General features: G+C 43.4%; 1 protein-coding gene across 1 annotated transcript in view; it reads left to right on the top strand.

The window, feature by feature from the left end:
* The first annotated feature begins 2392 nt into the window (after positions 1–2392).
* The window catches only part of LOC110088619 (alpha-1-antitrypsin), a 34576-nt gene continuing 14383 nt past the window's right edge, over positions 2393–22585 (top strand). Inside the window, exon 1 of the mRNA XM_020811026.3 lies at positions 2393–9324. Coding sequence (XP_020666685.3) covers positions 8592–9324 — 733 coding nt within the window. The 5' untranslated portion in view covers positions 2393–8591. The remainder of the gene's footprint in view (positions 9325–22585) is intronic.

Genomic DNA, 22585 nt, shown 5'->3' with positions numbered 1-22585 from the left:
GTTTCTTGCCTTCTATCTGTTTATGTTATTGTCACCCAGTTGTCAGAATTTAGACTATAAGCTGCTACGGGCAGGGACTTGTTTTGAGGTTTGGCTATGTTACTCTGTCACCAGGTGCAGTCCTACTACTTCTACGAACATTACAATTGCTACTACTTTTCTCCCCACCCATCCCACTCTTCTCTTACGCTTGGCATTGCCAGTTGATGCTATTGCTACAGAGAAAGAATGTTTCAGGTCCTGGGAATGATGATCCTTCTGCCTCCCAAGTCGAGCTCCAGAGACAGCACTTTTACCACACCTGGGACTAAGCTCTGCTCCCCGCCCAACCCATTCCATAGCATCTCACTGGTAGTTAATTAGCTGGTGGGAACCTGGAGAAAAAGCACTGCCTTTCAATTCCTTTTACACTGATGTGGAATGGTGCTTTTAAACACGAGATGTAACAAAATGGAGCAGCCCCGTGTTAATTTCACTTATCTTTTCTTTTAATTTCCCATATCAGTTGGTTGCCTTGCATTGGGAACCTTGGGCAACGGGTCTACTGAAATTTAGGGGAAAAAAAGTTTCAGGCTACTCTGAAGCTGAGAGAGGGCATGAATGAGAATTGCATGCCCTGGGGGCCTCCAATGCAGCCATCACCCCATCCCATTTAATATTTTGGATCCACCAGAAGCCCCCAGAACAATTTTGTTGACCTAAAAATACTCAGTCATACATCCAGAAGCTTCCAAGGGTGTGAAAGTTCATTTAAAATCTATTTCCTGTCCTTCAGTATCTTTGAGGCTTGAAATAGCTTTTAATCAAAACCAGTAATGACCTTTCCACAAAAAAAGAGGTGTGGTCCACCAAGATTTGGGATGCTCGTGAGAATGGGGAGATGTGCCCCCCTCCAACCGTTGATGGCTGCTTCCTGAGAAAGAATATGACTTCCTCCTCCCCTCCCCCTCTCCCAGCTGTATAAGACCTCTAAATCAGCAAAACACGTTGCCTTGAGAAAAGATCACACTTAATGACTTCTGTGTGCCATGCTAACAGCAGATGACACTTTGTTGTGCTATCAATAGAGCTTGGCCAATATATATATTGGCCACCATGAAGAATCCAGTTCCTTCAAGCTGCAGCCTAATGTGGCACATTGGCTTGCCAGAGGCTGTTGCCTCCCTCTTTAATTAGAGTTCTGAGGAGAACTTGTGGTTTCAGTGGGAAGGCCCATAATGGGATTCCTTTCGCAAACACGTGCATCCTTGGTTCATGCCTGGCTTTGGCAGGCTGGAAGGTTCTGCGTTTCATGAAACCAAGTCCTCTTTCTAAGTTTCCCACAGTTGTAAATCATGGGCCAGTGCCACCTGTCAGAACATCTTCAGCAATGTCCTCTTTAATATGTTTGCCATTGAATTCTTCCTGATGTTGAAACTCCACTGTTTGAAGTTATGCGCTTTAAATGCCTCGACTCTTTTAAAGCCTGCAGAGCGGGGGGGGGGGGGCAAAGCAAAGCACTGCCAATGGGCTAAAGATGTCCACCCAGAGGCATTTCTGCAGCTCTCAAGACTCCACAGAAGACCCACGCTCACTAGAGGTAAAACAGTTTTTGGGGAAAAAAAAGATTCATATCTGGGACAAAAATGTGATTCTTGGTTCCTGGAGACCTTCAAGAACAGTGTTTTTCATATTGAACTGATGTGGTGGTGTGGAGAACTCTCACCTCTCCAAAACTAATGCAAATATGGAAGTGGATTTCTGGGCACTTACGATTTTGATTTTATAATTTTAATTTTTTTTCTCCTTATGTGGGGGCCGTGTGCATCATCCATAATAGTTCATCCTTCATTTTTCAAAGGCCATCCCCATCCAATTCAGATTCACCATTTAGGCCAAAAATGGAAGTCAGTGGTTAAGGTTAAGCAGTGACACACTAAGGGACACCCAGGTGACTAATTAGCCCAGCACCAACTTGGAAGACATGAAAAATAGTGGCAACAGGTTAGCTGATGCTGGGCTTGTTGGGTGGTCTCTGTGCTTTTCTCACGTCCCTCTCCCTTTGTGCATCCTTGATTCTTTTTATCTCAAATTCTTTAGCCCCTTGTTTGATAGCATTTGGCCAGGCACTTTGGTTTTGAGTGAGAGCATCCCCTTTTCTATAGCCAATATTAAATCATTTCAAGATTGTCTTCAGTATATCTTTGAATTGTTCCCTTTGTCTACCATGCAATTGAACACCCTGCCACAAGCTTTCCATAAAAAATACATTTTGGGAGATAATCATTTGACACCCTGACGGCATGACCAGCCTACCGAAGTTGTCATTGTTTCAAGATTGTAATACCTACCTACCTACCTACCTACCTACCTACCTACCTACCTACCTACCTACCTACCTATTTATTCATTCATTCATTCATTCATTCATTCATTCATTCATTCATTCATTCATTCATTCATTCATTCATTTAAAATATCTTACCCCACCTTTCTCCTTAAAGAGACCCAAGGCAGCTTACAACAATTAAAAGAAAATATTTAAAAGCTAAAAACATTGAGTATACAAATATTTAAAAAGATTTAAACATGTTAAAAAATGGTAAATAAAATCATGGTTGCCCATCCACGCACCTAGATGCTTACCTACGCATGTACGCCTGTGTTTTTTCCTAGTATTCCAGCACTTTACTGGGCAAAAGAACAATATAAAAAATGAAATAAATGAATAAATAAACAGGAAACACAAGATAGGGTGGTCTTTTTTGCAGAGAAGTAGGAAATCTCATTGGTACAGGGAGACGTCTCAGTGAGAGTCTCTGTAAAGCAATACTCAGAAAATCACCAGGAACAATTCAAATTTTCCAGTCATCTGTATGTCCCTAGATTGTCACCACATGTCTGTCTTTCATGAACCAACAAGAAACATATCTACTTGTGCAAACCTCTAAAGAATAGGCAAAAGTTCATTTACCTTTGGCTTATTTTTGCTTGCACTGCTTTTCTCATGTTTTAGTGGGCACTCATAATCCACTGTTTTAAATATTTGCAGTCTTAGATTAGTGCAATTTATGATTTTAGATGTTTTATTTCTAACTCTGTTTTTATGTGAATAGCCAGCCACCTGAGTGGCTATAGAAAGATGGGATACATTATCTAATATTGTATGTTATCATCACCATCATCTAGCAGAAATAAACTTGGTAGGAAAACACAAGTTTTAAAAGAGTTAGAGGCAAATAAATTGCCAGACAGGAACACCATTACATGCACTTATTTACAATACAGTACCTGAACCCCAGATGCACATCACAAGAGTAGGCACATTAAGTCAATGGGGATTTGGTGAGTCAACTCCTCTGTAAATTGCATTAATTCAGATTGGTCTAATTGTCATTTGCTACACTAAATAAGCCAAAACTAAAAGAGGGGCATTTCAATCAATGGAGCTTCCAGAGGAGTTGACTCTCCAAATCCCTACTGATTCAATGGGCCTATTCCAGTGCAACTTACTATAGTAATCAACAAGATTTCAGCCACAGATTTGAAACAGTGGAAAACCTTCCTCAGTCATATGCCTCAGCTATTCTGGCTGTTTCTCAGAGTTTGTAGTAAAAAAGTTTCCTAAGAGTACAAGGTATATAAAGGTGAAATCAGGTACTATTAAAAATATTGTTTGATTTCTTTTGCAAAGAGCTTGTTATTGCCAAATTTCGTCACAATGCTGGGGCTCGTCTCTCTTAAAATCATCCCTCTTTATAATAAGATGGAAGATTGCCATAATTGAGATGCAGATTGATTATTTATTTGCGCGTTCACAAGGTGTTCAATTTGATGGAGATTAGTTTCCATTCGTCAAAGAGACAGAACACAAACAAAGTCACGTGCACATTCAGCATAATTGAAAGTCTAGTAAAACTAGTTCTCTGTCTGGCTGAGTCAGAATCCTTTACAGAAACTTATCAGCAAGTATCAAGAGATGCTCTGCTTTCTCTCCAGTGCCCAAAAGGATCAAAAAGGGTGCAGTGCAGATCCAGAAGTCAAAACAAAACAATATTGATTACGCAGTAAGTAACTTCCTTTGGAAGACTGGTATTTTTATTAAATGTGCCATTAAGTAAGATGTTGGATAATGTATAAGTCACGAAATTGCTTGTCTGAAAGATAAACTTGCCTGTAAATTTCTTTTAAAAGTTCATGTGGGAAAATAGCCTTGTATTAGGACGACTATTTAATTTCAATTCTGTGCCAGCATTTTTAGGACGGCTAAACCACCCAAGGTGTGTGTGCGTGCGGGTACACACACACCTGAACAATATAGAAAGTTTAAGCAATAATAGAATATGTAAAAAGGCTGCAAAATGGCACGTGAAGGACAATACAGGGACTTATGGGAAGGGGTGGCAACGCTTATGTATATTGAAGTGAGATGTTTAAAAAGAGTGGAAAACCCAGAAGCGTTTAAAAATAGTTAGAGAATACACACCCACAGACCGAAGTGGTGAAGATTTTTTTTACGTCTCGATCACTCTATGGAAATTAAACGGGGAAATCCAGCCACAAGAGTAATGTGTAGAATCCATGTACATTCTGTGTCAGATTGTGAATGGGAAACTCTAGTCAAGAGCTACGAGGACAATTAGTCTCTGAAACAACAGATTGTTTAAGGAATGTCTGAAAGAGGCATGCATGTTGAGTTTTAGAGCTAATTAAGGAGGAATGTAGTGACAGCTTTCTAACACTTAAAAGGTGGTCGAAAGGATCATTGTCCACCTTATCCACAGATAAGACACTAAGCAATGGATTTGGGGCTACAGTGCAAGAAGTAAGCCCAACTGGACAGAGTGGGAGTTACTTCTGAGTAGAATACAATGGATTATATGGTAAGCTTAGCAAAGGTGAGTTAAACATCATCCCAATGAAATGGTAGGTAGATGATTTGAATTCACTGGAATACCGGTGTCTCAAGTATTATTGCTGCCGATATGTTGTCAAGAAATAATCAGCGAATACAGTACAGTGCAAAAAAGAGCAATTCAGATCTAAAGAGTGGAGGTTCCTCTGCTTTCTAGTACATTAAAATGAAATGGAGTAATATGCCATCTGTTGTTTCCAAAAACAAAACAAAACTGAAAGTGATGGCTCCCTAGAAGGAATTGCTATTTTTGATGGAAATTTGAATAAAACTCTACTTTTATGAGCCACTGATTAAGCAGTGGAAAAAGTTGTATAATGAGCTTTACCTTTGCCCTATAACTTTTTGGTAGCATGTAATTCAGAGGACTGATCAAAGTTATTATGAGGAAGCTGATAAGTTGATAAGAATGTGGACATGAAATGAAGGGGAATCTCACGAAGTGGCTGTTATTTCTGAGAGAACCTACAAATCTAGTTTTGTATTGCACTTTGGTGGAGCAGTTGGATAAAACATGGCCTGTCTAACCTGAATTAAAGATGAAATATTCTTGCACTTTATTATTTAACCTATTATAATTTCTGCATTCAGCACATGCCATCTTCAAGCTTCTTTGAAAGAGCAAGGTAGCAGCTTGCAATTTAAAGCTGACTATATACCACAAAGGGACACCTGATTTGGGCTTATTGTTGCAATCACATACAATGTGAGTTAGGACAAAACTTCAGTTGTGTGGAAGGCGTATTGAAGTCAATTGAAATTCCATTTCAATTTGCATTTTGTTGAATTTTGCAATAGAGTTCTCCAGTACTAAATGTATCTCTTAACAAAAACAAAACTGAGTACAAAAATGTGTGCATTAGGAGAAATGCACAAAAAAATTCACATGAATTTTCTTTTTTAAAAATTTTTTTTGTTACAAACAACAAATGAAAACTAAAATACAAACTCAATAGTGACTACACACAATATGCATCGAACTTTCCCATCATGTGCCAGCTTCACCCTTGGGACTAGGTGACCAATAATATCAGTTTATACTGCTTTTCACCCCATACCTCTCCAAAAATACATTGATTCTTTTGCTGGCATATAGCCTTTCCCCTTTGAAAAGACATACCCCAAGTATAAATTCCATACATCTTTGAAATTATTAGACTTTACAATTCTTCTTATTTTCATTTCACATGTTAGCTTATCATTAATTGCTAAGCTCCATACTTCTTTATACCAATCTTTAAGATTAATTTGTCGCTTTTCCAATTCTTTGCGAATATTAATCTTGCCATTGTAACTGTTAAAACTAACTCTTTCTGATCTTTTTTCAAATGATTATTCTTAATTATATTCAGGAGGGCAATAATTGGTGATATCTGAATATCACATTCAATAATTTTTCTAATTCTCTCAAAAACCAGTGCCCTTTCTTTCTTTCTTTCTTTCTTTCTTTCTTTCTTTCTTTCTTTCTTTCTTTCTTTCTTTCTTTCTTTCTTTCTTTCTTTCTTTCTTATTTCACACACCCACCACATATGCATATAGGTTTGTTTTTCCTTTTTGCACCTCCAACATTGAGTTGGTATATTTTATTTATTATATTCAAACTTACTGGAGTTAAATACCATCTCCATGCTATCGTATAATAATTTTATTTTAACTTTATAGACATAGTCTTCATTATTCTTTGTGGTGACCATATCTTGTTCCAGTCCTCTCCTTTTATCAAAATCCTCCAGCCACTGTTTTTTCATCCTTGTTTGTTCAAACTGATAGGAATTTTCATGCAAATTTTAAATCAACATTCTCAGCACTTGGGAAAAACTGGATATAAAGACAGTCAGTTTACAATACTTTGCCAGCCCAGGGAATGCACTATTTCATTTCTGTCCTGCGATGGGATTCCCATAATCATATGGTTGCCCACTGTATGAATAGAATCCTGGAAAAGTTAAGCCCTTCCTCTGAATCAGCACAGTTCTCAAGTTCTTATGAAAAATGTTACCCAGAAATGGGTTTCCCTTTCTCTGTAAACTGAACTCCAGCCTATATTCTATTGGGTCACGTCTAACTGGGATCAATTTTGTTGTTGTTGTTTAGTCGTTTAGTCATGTCTGACTCTTCGTGACCCCTTGACCCCATCAATCAAATAATAATTTTCTTTATATGAACTTGGCTAGCAACTGGTTTTGAGGAAACGAGAGGATTTTCTTCTAAGGGGGCATGTCACAACCAATCTACACTCTAGTTCCACCATCCACCTAGACCACAGAATGCTATTTACTTACTCCTTGTTCTGCCTGATTTTAGGGAGGGAGAGTTGCATCTAAATGTTTCTTTCTTGTAAAGAAAAAAGTCAAGGAACATTTTGACTCCAGCCTCATCATTATTACCAACGTCTTTAGAGAAATATCCTCATATACTGAGGCCAGAACCCTTTTGTATTGCATGATTCTACAAGGATATAATTGGCAACTGCACAAGCACCAATAGGTATTTTACCAGCTGTCCATCACATGGACAGCAGGTAAAATGGTTTTTCATTGGTTGCAGAACCAAGTCACACAACCAGCTGCACAATGGCCATTTCATATTGTATTTAAAAGCACTTGTGTAATTACCCAAGCACACACAGTTGTTTGCAATATGATTTTAACCCGAGAAAGTATAATTCATTCATAATAGTATAATAATAGGGTTGTATGTTTCCCAGAGGTTTATGGGTCACGTATAGCCATTCCTGGAACTTAGAAGACTGTACCTATTCACACACCCCTCCCTCAATTTTCCTTACAAATGCTCCCCCTCCCAAAAAAAAGCCTTCTTAAAAAAATTGGGACTGGAGTGCATCAAGGTCAAGCAAAATTACGTTTCAGCCCCTGTGGGGCTGTAGACAATCCACGAGCTGCCTCCCCACACTTCCTGATTAGACATACATGTCTGTGTCAGTGACGTGCTTACTGCTGTTTTAGAAAATGCTTTAGTTCTATTATACCAATTTTGTACTATTTTGTTTCTGATGGCATATGTTTTTTGGGATATTTGTTGCTTGTCACAATTTTTCGATGACTCGTTAAACAGTTTCTGTTTTAGTTACTAGCAGATTACCTCCAATGCTCATTTTTCTAGCTATCACATCTAATATTTCATATTGTATTAATATTACATGATATGAAAGATTATTTATATTGTTTTATTTTATCTCCTCCGTCTCCTACTAAACTGAATGATTTACTTCCACGCCTTTTCCCACTGTGGTCTATGCATTTCCTGCATTTTTGTCTCACATAGACTCTAGAAAGTTTATGTTGAGTCAGAGTGTCATCCTCTGGTGGGAACTGGTAATAGCACTGTGGCTATGAGCTGACTTTAGGAAGTCTGCAATCTGATTTTTTGCAAGAGCAGAAAACATCCTTTTAATGCCACACTGTCCTCCCTACTCTATAGCATGAAAAAAAAATGATATCAGCCTTCTTTGCCAGTTAGTTATAAAGAATGAGTGAATAATGTGCATGAAGCAAGGATGATTAAAAATTAAAGGAGCAGAGACACAGATGAGGTAAAACATTTAAAAAAATACATTGATAAAGTGTTATTCTGTTCAGTGATCTTCACTAGAGTGAGCACTGGGGTCTTCACTGATGAATTGTAGTATTCCAATTAGCATCTCTTCTAAATGTTGACTTTCTCCTCAGTCTTATAAATGTTTTCACTTTTTTCCTTTTTATGTTTCTTAGAGAACAAAATGGAGACCATATTATTTTTGTTCTTTATAATTGTTGGGATCTTTGCGAACAATGGTCCTTATCCATACAATTCTGGCTATCCTGAAAACTGTGATAACAATGTCCAGAATGATCCATTTACCAACAATGAAAACCAGTTCAATCAAAGAGGTGTTCCGACACCCTATGAGGTGCTTGTCAACAGTAATTCTGACTTTGCCTTCAAGTTCTTCAAGAAAGTGACAACTAATGGAGGCCAACGGAATAATTTCAGAAAGAAGAACATTGTCTTCTCTCCCATGTGTATCTCCTCTGCATTTGCAATGCTGGCCTTGGGTGCCAGGTCCGACACCTTAGATCAGATCCTTAGAGGACTTGACTTTAGACCGTCAGAGATCCAGGAGAGGATGATCCATGAAGGTTTCCATGACCTCATCTACATGTTAAACAGTGGGGGGTCTGGCCTGCAGGTGGAAATGGGCAATTGCCTATTTGTAGAAAACCACCTGCATCCACAAGAACAATTCTTACGGGGACTCAGAACTATCTATGGAGGAGACATCTATATGGAAAACTTCAAGAACACAGCAGAAACCCAACAGCACATCAACAACTATGTTGAAAGGAAAACTCATGGAAAGATTGCCAAGCTTGTCGATGGAGTTGATCCTATTACTGAGATACTTCTGGTTAGCTATATTTACATAAAAGGTAAGACAAAGAGAGGCTTGTGATCTCATTTCCTCATTTCACATCTAAGCTTAGGGCTTGATTCCACTGACAATAAAATTTGCGTTCTGCTTTAAAACAAAAGGCACAGATTTAAGTGTACACATGAGGCACATGCACACACAGACTACTCTGCGAGGGGAGTGATTCCCCTCCCAGGGGTCCATTTATTTTGAGGCAGATTCCAATGAATTGATTCTGTATACGTGAATGGCCCTGCTCTGCATCTCTTTGTTTATTTGACAGCCACCAGGCAGCCAACCCAACCCTTCCTTCCTTCCCCTTTCAGCCCCCTCCACCTTCCTTCCCTTCTGCCCCATCCCTCAACCAACCTCTTCTCCTTGCCCCCTCTGTATATCTGTCCTGTTTTCTATTCCTCTCAGTCACCACCTTCACTCCTTGCTCCTCTTCCCCTTTCCACTTCCTCTTTCTCTTTTCACTCCTTTCATGATTTCATATTTTTATATGAGATCCTCACCCAACCAATATCAAACCATAGGGCCCATCTCAGCCTACAGACTACCAATCCAAAGCATGCCTGGGACCCCACTTTTTGTGTGTGATTTTGGGGAATCCTATATATAAAATTCATGGGGATCCGTGGGGAGGGTTTCTCCAAGAACTGAAGCCCAAACGGGAGAGTGGGTCTTCCTTCTCTACCACCATCACCTCCTCCTCCTCCACTGGCTTGCTCTCTAGTTGGAAGGTTTGAGTTTCTAGCATCTAGGGGGAATAAAATACCCTCGCGCCCCCCTCACTATAACTCTAAATCTGCATCTCTGTGTGTGTGCATTTGTTTGTGTGCATAATGTACCAGATTTCCTGGGGAAAAACCCTTGCCCCTTTTCCAGTTCTCCTCCCTTCCTTTCCATTCTCCCCACACCGTCCTGCAGTCAAACCCACCTGACAGGAGATGAAGACAGCAAGAGTGGTGGTGGCAGCATGAGGATGCAGACACTGTCACTCAAGGTTTTGATTCGGACTGAAGACAACGTGACTTAAGCACAAATCCAGAAAATACCATCACTCTGCCGATTTATTCCGGCAGTGGGAATATAGATTCCCCATATTCTATGAAACTTTCAAGGGCAAAACATCCTTCTGCATACAGTAATGATGATCTACTCTCGTTTGCAAAGAGGATGTTGGCCCACATATCTTATGTCTCAATCATACTATATCTGTAATATTTTAGAGGAAATGTTTTTTAAAAGTATTATAGAGTTACTGATCCTGTTATTCATCGTCAGAGCTGGCACTTGAGGCCATTTAGAAATAATGTGTTCATAATGTGCTTATAAGTTAGAAATGTTGTATTTCCTGCACAAAGTAGTTGTAAAGCATCAGTACCTCTATCAGCCTTTGCATAATGAATAGCTTAGTGGGTTGGGAGTTTGATTTCCTACTGTGTCTCCTAGACAGGGGCTTCACTCAATGATCCATAAAGTCCTTCCAGCTCTGCAGTTCTAAGATTATAGATCTTCTCCTTTACAATATTGCAGTACTGATTCAGTAACCAAATTGTGATTTGGCTCACAAATGTTGGCATAAAATGGTGTCTATTAAGAATAAAGAAAAAGTAGAGATTGGGGCAGTTGCGGGTGGCACTGGTAATATTATAGTGGGGTCTCTACTTAAGAACTTAATCCGTATTGGAAGGTGGTTCTCAAGTTGAAAAGTTCTTATGTTGAATCTGCATTTCCCATAGGAATGAATTGAAAACCATTTAATCTGTATCTGCTGTTTTCCGTCCATAGAAACTACAGTGGAACCTCTACTTAAGAACTTAATCCGTTTTGGAATGGTGTTCTTCAGTTGAAACATTCTTAAATTCAAGCAAAATTTCCCATAGGAATGGACTGAAAACCAATTAATCCGTTCTGGCTGTTTTTTTTGTTATGTAGAGGTGCGTTCGTACATTGAAGCTTTAGTTCCCATAGGAACTAATGCAAAGCTGGTTAATACGTACTCTAGCACTAGGGGGATAATTTTTTTTAACCTAAGATGACCTTAAAAAAAGAGCGGGAAAGGTTTTTTTTTCCTGTTCTTATCTTGGATTTCTGTTCTCAAGTAGAAGCAAAATTTAGCAAATGGAGCTGTTCTTAAGTTGGATTGTTCTTAAGTAGAGACGTTCTTAAGTAGAGACCCCACTGTACTCTTTAAATGCCTCACCTTCAAAGTCTTATAAGAGATGTTTGTGTCAGTTCTGACTTGATGGCACACAACACAGAAAAGTTTTGTATTTTAAAGGAATCAAAAGGTTTCTGTTAAATGGCCTGTGTTTTCCAGGTACTTGAGAATCTGTGGATTTTGTAATAATAGTCACTAAAGTTAGCTTAAAAAACTAACTCTCAGCTAAACTCTTACAAATAAGTCCTGCTAGAGTGGAGAAAATACAGCAGCTTCTAATTTGGATGGCTGGGGAAAGTAGGATAAAAGATTTAAAATGAGGGCAAAGGAAATTAAGAAAACTCAGCCATTGTTTAAATTAATTTTAGATGGTTTCACCACATCATTGTTTTGCTCCTGCTACTGTGAAATTCTTGATTTCTTAACTGCTTCATCTAACAATAAAAAGCTAAGATTATCCTCTTGGCTTTTAAGAGTAGTTCTGGACTAAAAGCTTTTTAGCACTGAGCAATTAATTATAATCACAGTAAGGAACAGTGGCCTTTTAAACAGTCATGTCACAGTACTTAAGAATCCTAAGAAATGAATTACCAACAATATAATTGTAAATCAGGAAAACACTGTTGTTAGGCATCCTTCAGTCTCGAAAGACTATGGTAGCGTGCTCTGTATGGAGGGCTTGGAACAGCGCCTAGTGTGGCTGAGAAGGCCAATTCGAGAGTGACAGTCCCTTCCACACTGAAGACAAACCCAGTCTGTCCCCTGTCCGGCTCCCTGGTTTTGCTGCTTATGTGACTTCCTCTTTGCCTCGGCCTGCTGGGCAAGAGTCTCTTCAAATTGGGAGAGGCCATGATGCACTGCCTGCCTCCAGGCTGAACGGTCAGATGTCAGGGTTTCCCATCTGTTGAGGTCTATTCCTAAGGCCTTCAGATCTCGCTTGCAGATGTCCTTGTATCGCAGTTGTGGTCTCCCTCTGGGGCGCTTTCCCTGCACTAATTCTCCATAGAGGAGATCCTTTGGAATCCGACCATCAGCCATTCTCACGATGTGCCCAAGCCAACGTAGGCGTCGCTGTTTCAGTAATGTATTCATGCTGAAAATTCCAGCTTGTTCTAGGACTGCTCTGTTTGGAACTTTGTCCTGCCAGGTGATGCCAAAAATCCGTCGGAGGCAACGCATATGGAAGGTGTTCAGCTTCCTCTCCTGCCGTGCACAAAGGGTCCAGGACTCACTGCAGTACAAGAGTGTGCTTAGAACACAGGCTCTATAAACCTGAATCTTCGTATGTGTCGTCAGCTTCTTATTGAGCCATACTCTCTTTGTGAGTCTAGAGAACATGGTGGCTGCTTTCCCAATGCGTTTATCCAGCTCGACATCTAGAGAGAGGGTGTCAGAGATGGTTGAGCCGAGGTACACAAAGTCATGAACAACCTCCAATTCTTGTGTGGAGATGGTAATAGAGGGAGGTGAGTCCACGCCCTGGCCCATGACTTGTGTTTTCTTCAGGCTGATTGTTAGTCCAAAGTCTTGGCAGGCCTTGCTGAAATGATTCATGAGTTGTTGGAGGTCTTCAGCAGAGTGGGCAACAATGGCTGCATCATCTGCGAAGAGGAAGTCCCGCATGCATTTCAGTTGGACTTTGGTCTTCGCTCTCAATCTAGAGAGATTAAAGAGCTTTCCATCTGATCTAGTCCGGAGATAGACGCCCTCGGTTGCAGCTCCAAAGGCATGCTTCAGCATGACAGCAAAAAAGATCCCAAAAAGTGTTGGTGCGAGGACACAGCCCTGTTTCACTCCGCTTTGGATGTCAAAGGGGTCTGATGTTGAGCCGTCAAAAACTACAGTGCCTTTCATTCCCTCATGGAAAGATCTGATGATGTTAAGGAGACGCGGTGGACATCCAATCTTGGGAAGTATTTTAAAAAGGCCATCCCTGCTAACCAGATCGAATGCTTTTGTAAGGTCTATGAAGGCCACTAAGAGTGGCTGTTGTTGTTCCCTACATTTCTCCTGCAGCTGTCGGAGGGAGAATACCATGTCAGTGGTGGATCTATTAGCTCGAAATCCGCACTGTGATTCTGGATAGACTCTATCTGCAAGCACCTGGAGCCTCTTCAGCACAACACGGGCAAGCAGCTTCCCTACCACACTAAGAAGAGAGATGCCACGGTAGTTATTGCAGTCACCCCTGTCTCCTTTGTTCTTGTACAATGTGACGATGTTTGCATCCTTCATGTCCTGTGGTACTCCACCTTCCCTCCAGCAGAGACAAGAGACTTCATACAGTTCGGTGGTGATGATCTCCTTACCGCATTTCAGCACTTCAGCAGGGATGTTATCCTTTCCAGGTGCCTTGCCGGAGGCGAGGGAGTCCAAGGCCGCTTTTATTTCTGCTAGGGTTGGTTCGTTGTCCAGCTCTTCCAAGACAGGCAGGCACTCAATGTTATTTAATGCTTCTTCGGTTACTACATTCTCTCTGGAATATAGCTCAGAGTAGTGCTGTACCCAGCGTTCCATCTGCTGTGCTCGGTCCTGGATAAGCACACCTGTAGCAGACTTCAGGGGAGCAGATTTCTTCTGTATTGGACCTAAGGCCTGTTTGATACCGTCATACATTCCTTTGATGTTACCTGTGTCCGCTGCTAACTGTATCTGAGAGCAGAGCTGGAGCCAATAATCATTGGAGCATCTCCTGGCAGCCTGTTGGGCTTGACTGCGAGCAGCTCGAAGAGCTTGCAAGTTGTACTCGCTAGGACAGGCTTTGTATGCTGCTAGAGCTCTTCTCTTATCCTCGATGGCTGGCATTAACTCCTCTGAATGGGCTTCGAACCAGTCAGCCATCTTTTTGGTCTTCTTGCCAAAGGTGGACAAGGCGGTGTTATAGACAGTGTTCTTGAAGTGTTCCCATCGTTCAGATGCATTTGCATCAGCCGGGCCTGGAAGGGCTTCCTCAAGTGCTTGGGTAAATTCCTTCACTTTTCTTTCATCGCAAGTCTTGCTGATGTCAATACGTGGTCTTCCTTCCTTTTTCGTGTGATATACTCTCTTTGTTCGTAGTTTTACTCTACTACACACCAGGGAATGATCAGTATCACAATCAGCACTCTGGTAACTGCGTGTGATCGTAATACTAGGAAGGCTGGAACGTCTAGTGAGGATTAGATCAAGCTGATGCCAATGCTTGGATCTTGGATGCCTCCAGGAAACTCTGTGTTGCAGCTTCGTGTTAAAGAATGTGTTGCTGACACAAAGACCATAATAGCAGCAAAACTCCAGCAAGCGTTGGCCATTTTCATTCATCTTTCCAATGCCAAAACGGCCTAGACAAGTGGGCCAAGAATTATGATCAGCACCAACTCTAGCGTTAAAGTCTCCAAGAATGAACAGTGCCTCTCTTTCAGGGACTTTTTTGATAGTAGCTGCCAGATCGTCGTAGAATTTGTCTTTCACTTCTGGAGTGGATGACAGTGTTGGTGCATATGCGCTAATGAGGGTTACTGGTCCTGCTGATGAGTGGAGCTGCAGAGACAGGATTCTTTCACTCCCCACAGTAGGTGGAACAATGCATCTCAGAAGAGTATTTTTGACTGCAAAGCCAACACCATATTCCCTGGTCTCATTCGATGGTTTTCCCTGCCAGAAGAATGAGAAGTTTTTTTCTTTGACAGATCCAGAGTCTGGCAGTCTTGTCTCTTGTAAGGCAACAATGTCCATCTGCAGTCTACTCAGTTCCATGTCAATGACAGCTGTCTTGCGCACATCATCTATTTCTTGCAGGTCGTTAGGAAAGCCGTAGTCAGGAAAGCCAGGGGTCATTGTCCGTACATTCCAGGTGCCCAGCTTTAGGGCAGAAGTTTTCTTACGATTGTTGCATGGTGCACAGTTATCGATCTGCTTGTCGGGTTTGACCCTAAACCCCACGCACCCCGTGGAGTTAACAGACCGTGGCGAGGTAGCACCTTACTGGCTGGGGGCTGCCCAGCTTAAGGCGGGCGGTATCTACCTAGTGAGGTGCAATGACCTCTCCCACCGTCAGAAGTAGCCCCTGGCGTCCTGCTCTACGCCAATTGAGCAAAGACTTATAACCGGTAACTGCTACTTCCCGTGTTGTTTCGACGCTGTATGCGAAGCTGGAGTGTCCTCTCCAGAGCACGAAGCCTGGGTAAAATAATATGGAGGATAGGCTGTTACCCAAGCAGCAAATCCCCCCTCTCCACGTCGCTGAAATGGTCCAGTGGAGAGGCAAGAGCCAATACAACTGGTTCCAGCAACGTCGCAGGAGTTGGCAGAGTGACACAAAGTGCCTCCGGGACTCCAGCTCCGGATTTTGCCTCGAGGTTATCTCCTGAAGCCCTTTCCATGAGTGGATATAGCCACAAGGCAGTGGAGGTTTAAATTCGGAGTTTTCCTTCTCCTAGACGGGCTGCCTTCCAGGGCTGACGAGCCCCACCTACCCGGCCTGCTCTCTAATAATGTGGGAGTATGCAATGTTGAGTGGCTTTCTTGTTTCCCAAATTAGGGTAAGAAATAGGATTAGAGAGTTTCATGCACCATTAAATATGCTCTCTGGCTCATCCTCCTTTAATGCTAAAACTCTGCCCTTCCTCAGGTAATTCATATTTACCATATTGGAATTGGGGTTAAGAGTTAGGGTGTTTGAGAATTTCGCGCGCCGTTAGGCGCGCGGTCCAGTAAAAAAACCCAAATTCAGGGCGTCAGACCCAGCCCCCTCTGGGACCATGTGGTGCAGGGGCCAAGACAAAAGCAAATTCCTTAGCAAAACATCAATAAAGGCCTACCTTTATCCCTGAAACCTCCCTCAGCAATGGGTACAGTTTCCAGTAAAAAAACCCAAATTCAGGGCGTCAGACCCAGCCCCCTCTGGGACCATGTGGTGCAGGGGCCAAGACAAAAGCAAATTCCTTAGCAAAACATCAATAAAGGCCTACCTTTATCCCTGAAACCTCCCTCAGCAATGGGTACAGTTTCCAGTAAAAAAACCCAAATTCAGGGCGTCAGACCCAGCCCCCTCTGGGACCATGTGGTGCAGGGGCCAAGACAAAAGCAAATTCCTTAGCAAAACATCAATAAAGGCCTACCTTTATCCCTGAAACCTCCCTCAGCAATGGGTACAGTTTCCAGTAAAAAAACCCAAATTCAGGGCGTCAGACCCAGCCCCCTCTGGGACCATGTGGTGCAGGGGCCAAGACAAAAGCAAATTCCTTAGCAAAACATCAATAAAGGCCTACCTTTATCCCTGAAACCTCCCTCAGCAATGGGTACAGTTTCCAGTAAAAAAACCCAAATTCAGGGCGTCAGGCCCAGCCCCCTCTGGGACCATGTGGTGCAGGGGCCAAGACAAAAGCAAATTCCTTAGCAAAACATCAATAAAGGCCTACCTTTATCCCTGAAACCTCCCTCAGCAATGGGTACAGTTTCCAGTAAAAAAACCCAAATTCAGGGCGTCAGGCCCAGCCCCCTCTGGGACCATGTGGTGCAGGGGCCAAGACAAAAGCAAATTCCTTAGCAAAACATCAATAAAGGCCTACCTTTATCCCTGAAACCTCCCTCAGCAATGGGTACAGTTTCCAGTAAAAAAACCCAAATTCAGGGCGTCAGGCCCAGCCCCCTCTGGGACCATGTGGTGCAGGGGCCAAGACAAAAGCAAATTCCTTAGCAAAACATCAATAAAGGCCTACCTTTATCCCTGAAACCTCCCTCAGCAATGGGTACAGTTTCCAGTAAAAAAACCCAAATTCAGGGCGTCAGGCCCAGCCCCCTCTGGGACCATGTGGTGCAGGGGCCAAGACAAAAGCAAATTCCTTAGCAAAACATCAATAAAGGCCTACCTTTATCCCTGAAACCTCCCTCAGCAATGGGTACAGTTTCCAGTAAAAAAACCCAAATTCAGGGCGTCAGACCCAGCCCCCTCTGGGACCATGTGGTGCAGGGGCCAAGACAAAAGCAAATTCCTTAGCAAAACATCAATAAAGGCCTACCTTTATCCCTGAAACCTCCCTCAGCAATGGGTACAGTTTCCAGTAAAAAACCCAAATTCAGGGCGTCAGACCCAGCCCCCTCTGGGACCATGTGGTGCAGGGGCCAAGACAAAAGCAAATTCCTTAGCAAAACATCAATAAAGGCCTACCTTTATCCCTGAAACCTCCCTCAGCAATGGGTACAGTTTCCAGTAAAAAACCCAAATTCAGGGCGTCAGACCCAGCCCCCTCTGGGACCATGTGGTGCAGGGGCCAAGACAAAAGCAAATTCCTTAGCAAAACATCAATAAAGGCCTACCTTTATCCCTGAAACCTCCCTCAGCAATGGGTACAGTTTCCAGTAAAAAAACCCAAATTCAGGGCGTCAGACCCAGCCCCCTCTGGGACCATGTGGTGCAGGGGCCAAGACAAAAGCAAATTCCTTAGCAAAACATCAATAAAGGCCTACCGGGGGCTGGGTCTGACGCCCTGAATTTGGGTTTTTTTACTGGAAACTGTACCCATTGCTGAGGGAGGTTTCAGGGATAAAGGTAGGCCTTTATTGATGTTTTGCTAAGGAATTTGCTTTTGTCTTGGCCCCTGCACCACATGGTCCCAGAGGGGGCTGGGTCTGACGCCCTGAATTTGGGTTTTTTTACTGGAAACTGTACCCATTGCTGAGGGAGGTTTCAGGGATAAAGGTAGGCCTTTATTGATGTTTTGCTAAGGAATTTGCTTTTGTCTTGGCCCCTGCACCACATGGTCCCAGAGGGGGCTGGGTCTGACGCCCTGAATTTGGGTTTTTTACTGGAAACTGTACCCATTGCTGAGGGAGGTTTCAGGGATAAAGGTAGGCCTTTATTGATGTTTTGCTAAGGAATTTGCTTTTGTCTTGGCCCCTGCACCACATGGTCCCAGAGGGGGCTGGGTCTGACGCCCTGAATTTGGGTTTTTTTACTGGAAACTGTACCCATTGCTGAGGGAGGTTTCAGGGATAAAGGTAGGCCTTTATTGATGTTTTGCTAAGGAATTTGCTTTTGTCTTGGCCCCTGCACCACATGGTCCCAGAGGGGGCTGGGTCTGACGCCCTGAATTTGGGTTTTTTTACTGGAAACTGTACCCATTGCTGAGGGAGGTTTCAGGGATAAAGGTAGGCCTTTATTGATGTTTTGCTAAGGAATTTGCTTTTGTCTTGGCCCCTGCACCACATGGTCCCAGAGGGGGCTGGGTCTGACGCCCTGAATTTGGGTTTTTTACTGGAAACTGTACCCATTGCTGAGGGAGGTTTCAGGGATAAAGGTAGGCCTTTATTGATGTTTTGCTAAGGAATTTGCTTTTGTCTTGGCCCCTGCACCACATGGTCCCAGAGGGGGCTGGGTCTGACGCCCTGAATTTGGGTTTTTTACTGGAAACTGTACCCATTGCTGAGGGAGGTTTCAGGGATAAAGGTAGGCCTTTATTGATGTTTTGCTAAGGAATTTGCTTTTGTCTTGGCCCCTGCACCACATGGTCCCAGAGGGGGCTGGGTCTGACGCCCTGAATTTGGGTTTTTTTACTGGAAACTGTACCCATTGCTGAGGGAGGTTTCAGGGATAAAGGTAGGCCTTTATTGATGTTTTGCTAAGGAATTTGCTTTTGTCTTGGCCCCTGCACCACATGGTCCCAGAGGGGGCTGGGTCTGACGCCCTGAATTTGGGTTTTTTTACTGGAAACTGTACCCATTGCTGAGGGAGGTTTCAGGGATAAAGGTAGGCCTTTATTGATGTTTTGCTAAGGAATTTGCTTTTGTCTTGGCCCCTGCACCACATGGTCCCAGAGGGGGCTGGGTCTGACGCCCTGAATTTGGGTTTTTTTACTGGAAACTGTACCCATTGCTGAGGGAGGTTTCAGGGATAAAGGTAGGCCTTTATTGATGTTTTGCTAAGGAATTTGCTTTTGTCTTGGCCCCTGCACCACATGGTCCCAGAGGGGGCTGGGTCTGACGCCCTGAATTTGGGTTTTTTTACTGGAAACTGTACCCATTGCTGAGGGAGGTTTCAGGGATAAAGGTAGGCCTTTATTGATGTTTTGCTAAGGAATTTGCTTTTGTCTTGGCCCCTGCACCACATGGTCCCAGAGGGGGCTGGGTCTGACGCCCTGAATTTGGGTTTTTTTACTGGAAACTGTACCCATTGCTGAGGGAGGTTTCAGGGATAAAGGTAGGCCTTTATTGATGTTTTGCTAAGGAATTTGCTTTTGTCTTGGCCCCTGCACCACATGGTCCCAGAGGGGGCTGGGTCTGACGCCCTGAATTTGGGTTTTTTTACTGGAAACTGTACCCATTGCTGAGGGAGGTTTCAGGGATAAAGGTAGGCCTTTATTGATGTTTTGCTAAGGAATTTGCTTTTGTCTTGGCCCCTGCACCACATGGTCCCAGAGGGGGCTGGGTCTGACGCCCTGAATTTGGGTTTTTTTACTGGAAACTGTACCCATTGCTGAGGGAGGTTTCAGGGATAAAGGTAGGCCTTTATTGATGTTTTGCTAAGGAATTTGCTTTTGTCTTGGCCCCTGCACCACATGGTCCCAGAGGGGGCTGGGTCTGACGCCCTGAATTTGGGTTTTTTTACTGGAAACTGTACCCATTGCTGAGGGAGGTTTCAGGGATAAAGGTAGGCCTTTATTGATGTTTTGCTAAGGAATTTGCTTTTGTCTTGGCCCCTGCACCACATGGTCCCAGAGGGGGCTGGGTCTGACGCCCTGAATTTGGGTTTTTTTACTGGAAACTGTACCCATTGCTGAGGGAGGTTTCAGGGATAAAGGTAGGCCTTTATTGATGTTTTGCTAAGGAATTTGCTTTTGTCTTGGCCCCTGCACCACATGGTCCCAGAGGGGGCTGGGTCTGACGCCCTGAATTTGGGTTTTTTTACTGGAAACTGTACCCATTGCTGAGGGAGGTTTCAGGGATAAAGGTAGGCCTTTATTGATGTTTTGCTAAGGAATTTGCTTTTGTCTTGGCCCCTGCACCACATGGTCCCAGAGGGGGCTGGGTCTGACGCCCTGAATTTGGGTTTTTTTACTGGAAACTGTACCCATTGCTGAGGGAGGTTTCAGGGATAAAGGTAGGCCTTTATTGATGTTTTGCTAAGGAATTTGCTTTTGTCTTGGCCCCTGCACCACATGGTCCCAGAGGGGGCTGGGTCTGACGCCCTGAATTTGGGTTTTTTTACTGGAAACTGTACCCATTGCTGAGGGAGGTTTCAGGGATAAAGGTAGGCCTTTATTGATGTTTTGCTAAGGAATTTGCTTTTGTCTTGGCCCCTGCACCACATGGTCCCAGAGGGGGCTGGGTCTGACGCCCTGAATTTGGGTTTTTTTACTGGAAACTGTACCCATTGCTGAGGGAGGTTTCAGGGATAAAGGTAGGCCTTTATTGATGTTTTGCTAAGGAATTTGCTTTTGTCTTGGCCCCTGCACCACATGGTCCCAGAGGGGGCTGGGTCTGACGCCCTGAATTTGGGTTTTTTTACTGGAAACTGTACCCATTGCTGAGGGAGGTTTCAGGGATAAAGGTAGGCCTTTATTGATGTTTTGCTAAGGAATTTGCTTTTGTCTTGGCCCCTGCACCACATGGTCCCAGAGGGGGCTGGGTCTGACGCCCTGAATTTGGGTTTTTTTACTGGAAACTGTACCCATTGCTGAGGGAGGTTTCAGGGATAAAGGTAGGCCTTTATTGATGTTTTGCTAAGGAATTTGCTTTTGTCTTGGCCCCTGCACCACATGGTCCCAGAGGGGGCTGGGTCTGACGCCCTGAATTTGGGTTTTTTACTGGAAACTGTACCCATTGCTGAGGGAGGTTTCAGGGATAAAGGTAGGCCTTTATTGATGTTTTGCTAAGGAATTTGCTTTTGTCTTGGCCCCTGCACCACATGGTCCCAGAGGGGGCTGGGTCTGACGCCCTGAATTTGGGTTTTTTTACTGGAAACTGTACCCATTGCTGAGGGAGGTTTCAGGGATAAAGGTAGGCCTTTATTGATGTTTTGCTAAGGAATTTGCTTTTGTCTTGGCCCCTGCACCACATGGTCCCAGAGGGGGCTGGGTCTGACGCCCTGAATTTGGGTTTTTTTACTGGAAACTGTACCCATTGCTGAGGGAGGTTTCAGGGATAAAGGTAGGCCTTTATTGATGTTTTGCTAAGGAATTTGCTTTTGTCTTGGCCCCTGCACCACATGGTCCCAGAGGGGGCTGGGTCTGACGCCCTGAATTTGGGTTTTTTTACTGGAAACTGTACCCATTGCTGAGGGAGGTTTCAGGGATAAAGGTAGGCCTTTATTGATGTTTTGCTAAGGAATTTGCTTTTGTCTTGGCCCCTGCACCACATGGTCCCAGAGGGGGCTGGGTCTGACGCCCTGAATTTGGGTTTTTTTACTGGAAACTGTACCCATTGCTGAGGGAGGTTTCAGGGATAAAGGTAGGCCTTTATTGATGTTTTGCTAAGGAATTTGCTTTTGTCTTGGCCCCTGCACCACATGGTCCCAGAGGGGGCTGGGTCTGACGCCCTGAATTTGGGTTTTTTTACTGGAAACTGTACCCATTGCTGAGGGAGGTTTCAGGGATAAAGGTAGGCCTTTATTGATGTTTTGCTAAGGAATTTGCTTTTGTCTTGGCCCCTGCACCACATGGTCCCAGAGGGGGCTGGGTCTGACGCCCTGAATTTGGGTTTTTTTACTGGAAACTGTACCCATTGCTGAGGGAGGTTTCAGGGATAAAGGTAGGCCTTTATTGATGTTTTGCTAAGGAATTTGCTTTTGTCTTGGCCCCTGCACCACATGGTCCCAGAGGGGGCTGGGTCTGACGCCCTGAATTTGGGTTTTTTTACTGGAAACTGTACCCATTGCTGAGGGAGGTTTCAGGGATAAAGGTAGGCCTTTATTGATGTTTTGCTAAGGAATTTGCTTTTGTCTTGGCCCCTGCACCACATGGTCCCAGAGGGGGCTGGGTCTGACGCCCTGAATTTGGGTTTTTTTACTGGAAACTGTACCCATTGCTGAGGGAGGTTTCAGGGATAAAGGTAGGCCTTTATTGATGTTTTGCTAAGGAATTTGCTTTTGTCTTGGCCCCTGCACCACATGGTCCCAGAGGGGGCTGGGTCTGACGCC

Source organism: Pogona vitticeps, chromosome 1 (assembly GCF_051106095.1).
Source record: "Pogona vitticeps strain Pit_001003342236 chromosome 1, PviZW2.1, whole genome shotgun sequence".
Taxonomy (NCBI): Eukaryota; Metazoa; Chordata; class Lepidosauria; order Squamata; family Agamidae; genus Pogona; species Pogona vitticeps.
Note: the sequence above shows the minus strand (reverse complement) of the source record. Positions and strands in the feature narration are given on the sequence as shown.